Source organism: Oncorhynchus mykiss, chromosome 2, assembly GCF_013265735.2.
Source record: "Oncorhynchus mykiss isolate Arlee chromosome 2, USDA_OmykA_1.1, whole genome shotgun sequence".
In the NCBI taxonomy this organism is placed as follows: domain Eukaryota; kingdom Metazoa; phylum Chordata; class Actinopteri; order Salmoniformes; family Salmonidae; genus Oncorhynchus; species Oncorhynchus mykiss.
Genome location: NC_048566.1, coordinates 24,124,927 through 24,135,957, shown reverse-complemented (window position 1 = coordinate 24,135,957; position 11,031 = coordinate 24,124,927). Strand labels below are relative to the sequence as shown.

At 40.4% G+C, this 11,031-nt stretch overlaps 1 protein-coding gene across 3 annotated transcripts; it reads left to right on the top strand.

Annotated features, from left to right (window-relative positions):
- Positions 1 to 4,354: 4,354 nt before the first annotated feature.
- On the top strand, positions 4,355 to 11,004 carry LOC110538681 (B-cell receptor CD22). 3 transcript variants are annotated; one of them, XM_021625658.2, is made up of 8 exons: positions 4,355 to 4,790; positions 4,878 to 5,273; positions 5,399 to 5,647; positions 9,000 to 9,272; positions 9,423 to 9,513; positions 9,835 to 9,886; positions 10,145 to 10,266; positions 10,472 to 11,004. In XM_021625658.2, the coding sequence occupies exons 1-8, from the start codon at positions 4,736 to 4,738 to the stop codon at positions 10,485 to 10,487; spliced, it is 1,254 nt and encodes a 417-aa protein (XP_021481333.2). In that variant the 5' UTR covers positions 4,355 to 4,735; the 3' UTR covers positions 10,488 to 11,004. The 3 variants fall into 3 exon arrangements, with proteins under 3 accessions (XP_021481333.2, XP_021481342.2, XP_021481325.2); XM_021625667.2 differs by having other exon boundaries at positions 10,139 to 10,281; XM_021625650.2 differs by having other exon boundaries at positions 4,593 to 4,790; positions 10,139 to 10,266.
- Positions 11,005 to 11,031: the final 27 nt, after the last annotated feature.

The window sequence follows — 11,031 nt, the reverse complement described above, 5'->3', positions numbered from 1 at the left end:
TACAAACAAGATTTCTGTCTCTTTCAGACCTGTAACTTCTTCTTTAAGAGGCTTCTCTGTCCTCCACTCGTTACCTGTATTAATGGCACCTGTTTGAACTTGTTATCAGTATAAAAGACACCTGTCCACAACCTCAAACAGTCACACTCCACGATTGGATTGCAAATCCAATCAGTTTTTCACGTTTATTCAATGTCATAACATAGATTTTTTTGGGGGTTGAAATGACATGGAACAATGTTGATTCAACCAGTTTTTGCCCCGTGGGTGTTTTTGCAAAATGGTATTGTGGTATTGTTGTGACTTTTTTCTCTCTCTAAAAAGCAGAAGTATGTGACAGTAATTTCAGCGAAATAGATGTTTTATGATGACATCAGTACTTCTCCACAACCACCCAGTCTTCAATAAGAAGAATTTGCCCGTCCACTGCTGGTCAGATAACACACAGCTGTTGGTACTACGTTCTTGAATCAAAGATTGTATTGATTATATATTTTCTGGAATAACACTCTCTTTCCTACAGGGCTAAAGCCACTATGCACTGTCAATATATTCTACAGTTATCTCTGTTAACTCTACTCTCCCTGCCAGGTACCGTTTTATCTTTGTTTCAGTTAATTATACATGTTAGGGTTAGGGTATTCTCATCACAAGGACAATGTTTTCAATCGCTGTTTTCAGGCACACTGGCACAGACCTGGTCTGTCTGGTACCGTGACAGGGAAAGGATTACTGTTATCTGTGCATCAAAAGGCTCATCAGTGGTATTTGACTGTATATACAGCTACCCAGCTACCCAGATAGTTAGAAGAAAGATATGGTTCACTCCGAGAGGCGATACAAAACTAGATGGCTCACAGCAAGGAGATGGAGTGTTTAACACATCTGGACTGACTAATAAATAAAGATACAGTGGAAGAACAGAGTTTTATGACCAAGACAATAACTGCACACTGAAACTCAACAATGTGACTGAAGATGACAGTGGCAGATTCTTCTTCAGATTTGAGGCAAATAGACATAATCAGCCCACTCAGGGATTTACAGGATCGTGGGGTGTGGACCTGACAATACCAGGTAAATCTAGATTTGTGTACATGTCATCACACTAAACAATTAAGGTATTACAAAACCTAGGATGGTCAGTCATTAACCCTTCAACATGTCCTATATTTGTTATACATGTATCTTCTTTATGTCAGTCTTATCCCTAAAGTTAAATGAAAATGGCCCCGTTAAGGAGCGAGACCACGTCACCTTGGCCTGCACCTCCACCTGTAACCCTCCTTAAATGGAGTTCCTCTGGTTTAAAGATGGCCGCCCACTTCCTGGTGTCTCTGGTGTCCATGGTGGGCAGTATCCCCTAGGTCCACTTTCCCCTAATGACACTGGGAGCTACTCCTGTGGTCTGGGGCAAGGCACATCTACACCAATACTGCTGGATGTGAGATGTAAGTCAGCAATATATGTTGGTTTTACGCGATTTATGATGTAGTAAGCTATCTTCAGTGGGTTGTTTTCTCTTCACAGTGGCCAATGTACATTTTAGATGGCTTTGTTCATTGTCTGTATTAATGTATAAATGCAGTGCTTGTGAAAGTATTCACCCCGATTGGCATTTTTCCAATTTTGTTGCCTTACAATTTGGAATAAAAATTGATTTCTGGGGGGTTTCTATCAATTGATTTACACTTTGAAGATGAAAAATATTCTTTATTGTGAAACATACAAGAAAAAAAACACATAAAAACAGAACTTGAGCGTGCATAACTAGTCACTCACCCAAAGTCAATACCTTGTAGAGCCACCTTTTGCAGCAATTACAACTGTAAGTCTCTTGGGGTGTGTCTCTATAAGCGTGGCACATCTAGCCACTGGGATTTTTGCCCATTCTTCAAGGCAAAACTGCTCCAGCTCCTTCAAGTTGGATGGGTTCCGTTGGTGTACAGCAATCTTTAAGTCATACCACAGATTCTCAATTGGATTGAGGTCTGGGCTTTGACTAGGCCATTCCAAGACATTTAAATGTTTCCCCTTAAATCACTTGAGTGTTACTTTAGCAGTATGCTTAGTGTCATTATCCTGCTGGAAGGTGAACCTCCGTCCCAGTCTCAACTCTCTGGAAGACTGAAACAGGTCTCAAGTATTTAGCGCCATCCGTCATTCTTTCAATTCTGCCCAGTTTCCCAGACCCTGCAGATGAAAAACATCCCCACAGTATGATGCTGCCACCGGGGTGATGAGAGGTGTTGGGTTTGCGCCAGACATAGTGTTTTCCTTGATGGCCAAAAAGCTCAATTTAGTCTCATCTGACCAGAGTACCTTCTTGTTTGGGGAGTCTCCCACATGCCTTTTGGCAAACACCAAACATGTTTGCTTATTTTTCTCTTTAAGCAATGGCTTTTTTCTGGCCACTCTTCCGTAAAGCCCAGCTCTGTGGAGTGTACGGCTTAAAGTGGTCCTATGGAGAGATACTTCAATCTCCGCAGTGGAGTTTGCAGCTCCTTCAGGGTTATCATTGGTCTCTTTGTTGCCTCTCTGATTAATGCCCTCCTTGCCTGGTCTGTGAGTTTTGGTGGGCGGCCCACTCTTGGCAGGTTAATTGTGTTGCCATATTCTTTCCATTTCTTAATAATGGATTTAATGGTGCTCCGTTGGATGTTCAAAGTTTCAGATTTATTTTATAACCCAACCCTGATCTCTACTTCTCCACAACTTTGTCCCTGACCAGTTTGGAGAGCTCCTTGGTCTTCATGGTGTCGCTTGCTTGGTTGTGCCCCTTGCTTAGTGGTGTTGCAGACTCTGGGGCCTTTCAGAACAGCTGTACAGTATATACAGTTGAAGTTGGAAGTTAACATACACCTTAGCCAAATACATTTAAACTCAGTTTTTCACATTTCATGACATTTAATCCTAGTAAAAATGCCCTGTCTTAAGTCAGTTAGGATCACCACTTTAGAATGTATTAGGACTACATTTGATGTTTGTTTTTTCTCAACTCAAACAGCCCTGGCTTGCCCATACCACAGCCACTATGAGCTATGTGGCACTGCCTGCCCTGCTACCTGTGCCATTCCCAATGTCCCCGAGATCTGTTCCAAAGTCTTTGTGGAAGGCTGTCAGTGCAACAAGGGTTACGTAACTCAGTGGTGAATACTGTGTCATCAAGGAGTCAGGGTGTGGCTGAATGAAAAACTCAACAAATATGGAAAACCTGTACATATCAAGTTTGGAGGCAAGAGCATTTTACTTTTCAAATAAACTCTCATGGCTCCAAAATATCCTTTAAAAACGTTCCTTTCATGTCCAGGTTGTAGGCTAGAGCATTTCGCCATGTAATCATACCTTAAAATTACCTTCTGTATGTGATAACATATTCTGAACTATATAATGTTGTGAGGGATTATGAGTATTCATGCATGGAATCGTTATTGAACTCTGTATTCATTATAATCCCAGAATTGTGTATTACTAAAACTCAGATCATCTCTGTATGTGTGTGTATCTCTGTCTACCCTTAACAACTTTTAAAAGTTTTGATTTAATCAGATAACTCAACCTCTCAAGTAATTAATTCAAACAAAACTGTTGAGTATATTAATCTTGAAGTATATGCCATATTACAGGGGGGCAAAAAAGTATTTAGTCAGCCACCAATTGTGAAAGTTTGTAACGGTTCTCTTCTGGTGAAAGAGAGGCGGACCAAAAGGCAGCGTGGTTAGTTTTGTACATCTTTAATAAAGATGAAAATACAACAATCTACAAAACAAGAAACGTGAAAAAACCAAAACAGTCCTATCTGGTGCCACAAACACAAAGACAGGAACAATCATCCACAAGAGACTTAAAGAATATGGCTGCCTAAATATGGTTCCCAATCAGAGACAATGACCAACACCTGCCTCTGATTGAGAACCATATCAGGCCAAACACAGAAACAGACAAACCAGACACACAACATAGAATGCCCACCCAGCTCACGTCCTGACCAACACTAAAACAAGGAAAACACACACGAACGATGGTCAGAACGTGACAAAGTTCTCCCACTTAAAGATGAGAGAGGCCTGTAATTTTCATCACAGGTACACTTCAAATATGACAGACAAAATGAGAAGAAAAAAAATCCAGAAAATCACATTGTAGGATTTTTAATGAATTTATTTGCAAATTATGGTGGAAAATAAGTATTTGGTCACCTACAAACAAGATTTCTGTCTCTTTCAGACCTGTAACTTCTTCTTTAAGAGGCTTCTCTGTCCTCCACTCGTTACCTGTATTAATGGCACCTGTTTGAACTTGTTATCAGTATAAAAGACACCTGTCCACATCCTCAAACAGTCACACTCCACGATTGGATTGCAAATCCAATCAGTTTTTCACGTTTATTCAATGTCATAACATAGATTTTTGGGGGGTTGAAATGACATGGAACAATGTTGATTCAACCAGTTTTTGCCCAGTGGGTGTTATTGCAAAATGGTATTGTGGTATTGTTGTGACTTTTTTCTCTCTCTAAAAAGCAGAAGTATGTGACAGTAATTTCAGCGAAATAGATGTTTTATGATGACATCAGTATTTCTCCACAACCACCCAGTCTTCAATAAGAAGAATTTGCCCGTCCACTGCTCGTCAGATAACACACAGCTGTTGGTACTACGTTCTTGAATCAAAGATTGTATTGATTACATATTTTCTGGAATACAACTCTCTTTCCTACAGGGCTAAAGCCACTATGCACTGTCAATATATTCTACAGTTATCTCTGTTAACTCTACTCTCCCTGCCAGGTACGTTGTATCTTTGTTTCAGTTAATTATATCCATCAGTGGAAAATGAATAAATCAATGTATTGATGTTTCAATGGCTGTTTTCAGGCACACTGGCACAGACCTGGTCTGTCTGGTACCGTGACAGGGACAGGATTACTGTTATCTGTGCATCAAAAGGCTCATCAGTGGTATTTGACTGTATATACAGCTACCCAGCTAACCAGAGAGTTGGAAGAAAGATATGGTTCACTCCGAGAGGCGATACAAAACAAGATGGCTCACAGCTAGGAGATGGAGTGTTTAACACATCTGGACTGACTAATAAATCAAGATACAGTGGAAGAACAGAGTTTTATGACCAAGACAATAACTGCACACTGAAACTCAACAATGTGACTGAAGATGACAGTGGCAGATTCTTCTTCAGATTTGAGGCAAATACAAGTAATCAGCCCCCTCAGGGATTTACAGGATCGTGGGGTGTGGACCTGACAATACCAGGTAAATCTAGATTTGTGTACATGTCATTACACTAAACAATTAAGGTATTACAAAACCTAGGATGGTCAGTCATTAACCCTTCAACATGTCCTATATTTGTTATACATGTATCTTCTTTATGTCAGTCTTATCCCTAAAGTTAAATGAAAATGGCCCCGTTAAGGAGCGAGACCACGTCACCTTGGCCTGCACCTCCACCTGTAACCCTCCTCAAATGGAGTTCCTCTGGTTTAAAGATGGCCGCCCACTTCCTGGTGTCTCTGGTGTCCATGGTGGGCAGTATCGCCTAGGTCCACTTTCCCCTAATGACACTGGGAGCTACTCCTGTGGTCTGGGGAAAGGCACATCTACACCAATACTGCTGGATGTGAGATGTAAGTCAGCAATATATGTTGGTTTGATGCGATTTATGATGTAGTCAGCTATCTTCAGTGGGTTGTTTTCTCTTCACACTGGCCAATGTACATTTTAGATGGCTTTGTTCATTGTCTGTATTAATGTATAAATGCAGTGCTTGCGAAAGTATTCACCCCGATTGGCATTTTTCCAATTGTTTTGCCTTACAATTTGGAATCAAAATAGATTTTTGGGGGGTTTCTATCATTTGATTTACACTTTGAAGATGAAAAATCTTCTTTATTGTGAAACAAACAAGAAAAAAACACATAAAAACAGAACTTGAGCGTGCATAACTAGTCACTCCCCCAAAGTCAATACCTTGTAGAGCCACCTTTTGCAGCAATTACAACTGTAAGTCTCTTGGGGTGTGTCTCTATAAGCGTGGCACATCTAGCCACTGGGATTTTTGCCCATTCTTCAAGGCAAATCTGCTCCAGCTCCTTCAAGTTGGATGGGTTCCGCTGGTGTACAGCAATCTTTAAGTCATACCACAGATTCTCAATTGGATTGAGGTCTGGGCTTTGACTAGGCCATTCCAAGACATTTAAATGTTTCCCCTTAAATCACTTGAGTGTTACTTTAGCAGTATGCTTAGTGTCATTATCCTGCTGGAAGGTGAACCTCCGTCCCAGTCTCAACTCTCTGGAAGACTGAAACAGGTCTCAAGTATTTAGCGCCATCCGTCATTCTTTCAATTCTGCCCAGCTTCCCAGACCCTGCAGATGAAAAACATCCCCACAGTATGATGCTGCCACCGGGGTGATGAGAGGTGTTGGGTTTGCGCCAGACATAGCGTTTTCCTTGATGGCCAAAAAGCTCAATTTAGTCTCATCTGACCAGAGTACCTTCTTGTTTGGGGAGTCTCCCACATGCCTTTTGGCAAACACCAAACATGTTTGCTTATTTTTCTCTTTAAGCAATGGCTTTTTTCTGGCCACTCTTCCGTAAAGCCCAGCTCTGTGGAGTGTACGGCTTAAAGTGGTCCTATGGACAGATACTTCAATCTCTGCAGTGGAGTTTGCAGCTCCTTCAGGGTTATCATTGGTCTCTTTGTTGCCTCTCTGATTAATGCCCTCCTTGCCTGGTCTGTGAGTTTTGGTGGGCGGCCCATTCTTGGCAGGTTAATTGTGGTGCCATATTCTTTCCATTTCTTAATAATGGATTTAATGGTGCTCCGTTGGATGTTCAAAGTTTCAGATTTATTTTATAACCCAACCCTGATTTCTACTTCTCCACAACTTTGTCCCTGACCAGTTTGGAGAGCTCCTTGGTCTTCATGGTGTCGCTTGCTTGGTTGTGCCCCTTGCTTAGTGGTGTTGCAGACTCTGGGGCCTTTCAGAACAGCTGTACAGTATATACAGTTGAAGTTGGAAGTTAACATACACCTTAGCCAAATACATTTAAACTCAGTTTTTCACATTTCCTGACATTTAATCCTAGTAAAAATGCCCTGTCTTAAGTCAGTTAGGATCACCACTTTATTTTAAGAATGTGAAATGTCAGAATAATAGTAGAGAGAATGATTTATTTCAGCTTTTATTTCTTTCATCACATTCCCAGTGGGTCAGAAGTTTACATACTCTCAATTAATATTTGTTAGCATTGCCTTTAACTTGTTTAACTTGGGTGAAACGTTTCGGGTAGCCTTCCACAAGCTTCCCACAATAAGTAGGGTGAATTTTGGGCCATTCCTCCTGACAGAGCTGGTATAACTGAGTCAGATTTGTAGGCCTCCTTGCTTGCACACTGTTTTTCAGTTCTGCCCACAAATTATCGATAGGATTGAGGTCGGGGCTTTGTGATGACCATTCCAAAACCTTGACTTTGTTGTCCTTAAAGCCATTTTGCCACAACTTTGGAAGTATGCTTGAGGTCATTGTCCATTTGGAAGACCCATTTGCGACCAAACTTTAACTTCCTGACTGATGTCTTGAGATCTTGCTTCAATAAATTCCCATCATTTTCCTTTCTCATGACACCATCTATTTTGTGGAGTGCACCAGTCCCTCCTGCAGCAAAGCACCCCTACAACATGATGCTGCCACCCCCGTGCTTCACAGTTGGGATGGTGTTCTTCAGCTTCTTCCTCCAAACAGTTCTATTTTTGTTTCATCAGACCAGAGGACATTTCTCCAGAAAGTACAATCTTTGTCCCCATGTACAGTTGCAAACCATAGTCTGGCTTTTTTATGGCGGTTTTGGAGCAGTAGCTTCTTCCTTCATTCCTTTCAGAGTATGTCAATATAGGACTTGTTTTCCTGTGGATATAGATACTTTTGTACCTGTTTCCTACGCAATCTTCACAAGGGCCTTTGTTGTTCTGGGATTGATTTGCACTTTTCGCATCAAAGTAGGTTCATCTCTAGGAGACAGAACACGTCTCCTTCCTGAGCGGTATGACGGCTGCGTGGTCCCATGGTGTTTATACTTGTGTACTATTGTTTGTACGGATGAAAGTGGTACCTTCAGGCATTTGGAAATTGTTCCCAAGGATGAACCAGACTTGTGGAGGTCTACAATTTTTTTCTGAGGTCTTGGCTGATTTTTTTTTCATTTTCCCATGATGTCAAGCAGAGAGACACTGAGTTTGAAGGTAGGCCTTGAAATCCATCTACAGGTACACCTCCAATTTACTCAAATTATGTCAATTAGCCTATCAGAATCTTCTAATGCCATGACATCATTTTCTGGAATTTTCCAAGCTGTTTAAAGGCACAGTCAACTTAGTGTATGTGAACTTCTGACCCACTGGAATTATGATACAGTGAATTATAAGTGAAATAATCTGTCTGTAAACAATTGTTGGAAGAATTACTTGTGCCATGCACAAAGTAGATGTCCTAACCGACTTGCTAAAACTATAGTTTGTTGACAAGAAATTTGTGGAGTGGTTGAAAAACAAGTTTTAATGACTCCAACCTAAGTGTATGTAAACTTCCGACTTCAACTGTATACTGAGATCATGTGACAGATCATGTGACACTTAGATTGCACACAGGTGGACTTTATTTAACTAATTATGTGTCTTCTGAAGGTAATTGGTTGCACCAGATCTTATTTAGGGGCTTCATAGCAAAGTGGGCGAATACATATGCACGCACCACTTTTCTGTTTTTCATTTTTTTGAATTCTTTAAAACAAGTTAGTTTTTCATTTCACTTCACCAATTTGGACTATTTTGTGTATGTCCATTACATGAAATTCAAATAAAAATCCATCTAAATTACAGGTTGCAATGCAACAAAATAGGAGAAACGCCAAGGGGGTGACTTTACAGTCAAATGAATACACACAATACAATGTTGTTTTCTGTACGTCTGCTTCCAGATGCTCCAAGGAACGTTTCTGTTAAGGTCAGCCCGAGCCACGAGGTAGTGGAAGGCAGTCGTCTGACTCTGACCTGCAGCAATAACGCCAACCCTGCAGCAGAGACCTACACCTGGTTTCAGAGGACAGGAACGCTAACTTCACTAAGATTAGGGATGGGGAAAGAACACACCTTCCATGAAATAGATTCTGATGACAGTGGACTGTACTTCTGTATGGCCCAGAATGCCGTTGGATCACAGAACTCTACCGAACAGGAGGTGAAAGTTATAGGTACTGCAACACTTCTGTACTTCTTGTATGCCACGCTGTTGTGATGTCTGCCCTGTGTATCTCAGCAAAACAAAGGCATGCCGACAGGGATATGAAGTTACAGTCTATGATCTGATCAGGTTTAATAGTGTATTTTCTCTTGTGTTCCAGAATCAGCCCATTTAATGGTGGTCCTGGCAGCATTTGGGGCTCTCTTCCTTGTCACAGCAGTGATTGTGGTGCTCTTCATTTACATAAAAAGGTGAGTGGTTTGAAAATGTCTTATAAAGTACTAAACATATATCATAGTGCACCGAAGGGTCCTCTCTCCCCTATCTCTTCTTTAGAAATGTATAGAGTCATATTCGCCCCATTCCCCTCCCTCTTCAGCTGTGTACACAAATGAAAATACACTGTCTACAGGCTTGATGTCGTAATCATGTCACAACTGAGACTTTCACAACTTCTTTATTTCCACCAACTGTTGGTTTGGTTGGCCCACAGTGGAAAGTTACTAAAAAGCATGACAGGCTATTTAGTTGGCCTTTATGGCTGAATTCTCACTTTGTTGTATCATCCACAGATGGAAGTTGAATACGGCCGAGAAGAAGCTTCCAACCAAACCAGTCCCCCAGGTAGGTGATCAGAGGAAAGTAAAGTACGAACAGTGGCCTTACTGTGGTTGTCATTGCGAAACAAACCTTACACATGGAATTTATTGTTCTGTTTTTCTTAAATAAAAAACAGCTTGTGTGAAAGCTGAATGGTAAATGTGGAAATCAATCCCATTGAACCTTGAGTTAATTAAAATATGCCAATGAGTAGAAAGAGAGTCATTCTATGCCTGGGGCCAGTGCTCAGTATTTTGACTGTATTCTGACTGTTAGTTACAGAAAGCAACCTTGTCTAGACCAGAGGACATCTATGAAAACATGAAATGGTCAGCCAAGCCGATCACTGATCCTGATGACATGAACTACGCAGAGCTCAATTTCAGGCCTGCTCCTTCACCCAGGTAGATAAACACAGAGTGAGTGAGACACTCAAAGTAAATTGCACAAGGAAAATAATGTGTATCAAAACAGTTGCATAATAACTTGCAAAAAACGTGTCCCCAACAATGCAACAACAGGCTTACATTACGTAGTATCTGTAATATAGTAATAACTACTAGGTAAATACAAATATAGATCTGCACTAAAACCTGTTCCCTTTAAAAGGATGCAGCGGAAATAACAATGCAGAAGATGACGATGCAGTTGTCTACAGACAACTGCAAACACACTGAGGTGGTCAGAGAACTTTGATATCTAGACCTCAAGGCCTACAATATGGTAAACTCAAGAAAAGTGAATGAAAAAAAGTATGTTAAGTGACATAGCAAAATACAAGCTGTTATACTGTATGTGTATGTACAAACAATGTACAGTGTACAATATACAAAATAAACAGTAAAAAAGTGGCTAATTATACAAATACAAACATAAAATGATTACATGAGCACACAGGGTATGCCATTTAACAACAGATTATTAAAAAATAAGCATATCATATTGCTCTGTAATATATAAGAGCTCTGTATATTTCTCATGATTACAACACTTGAAGAGATGTAATTTTGACACGTCATTATTTCTTAATGAGATTATGCTGTATATTCAATGTGGAAACATGTTAATATGTTAGGATAAACTGTCCTTATCAAATAATGATATGTCACTTACAGATTGTTTGCAGATTAAAGTGAATATAAAATTCAATAAATAATGAGTTATGATTC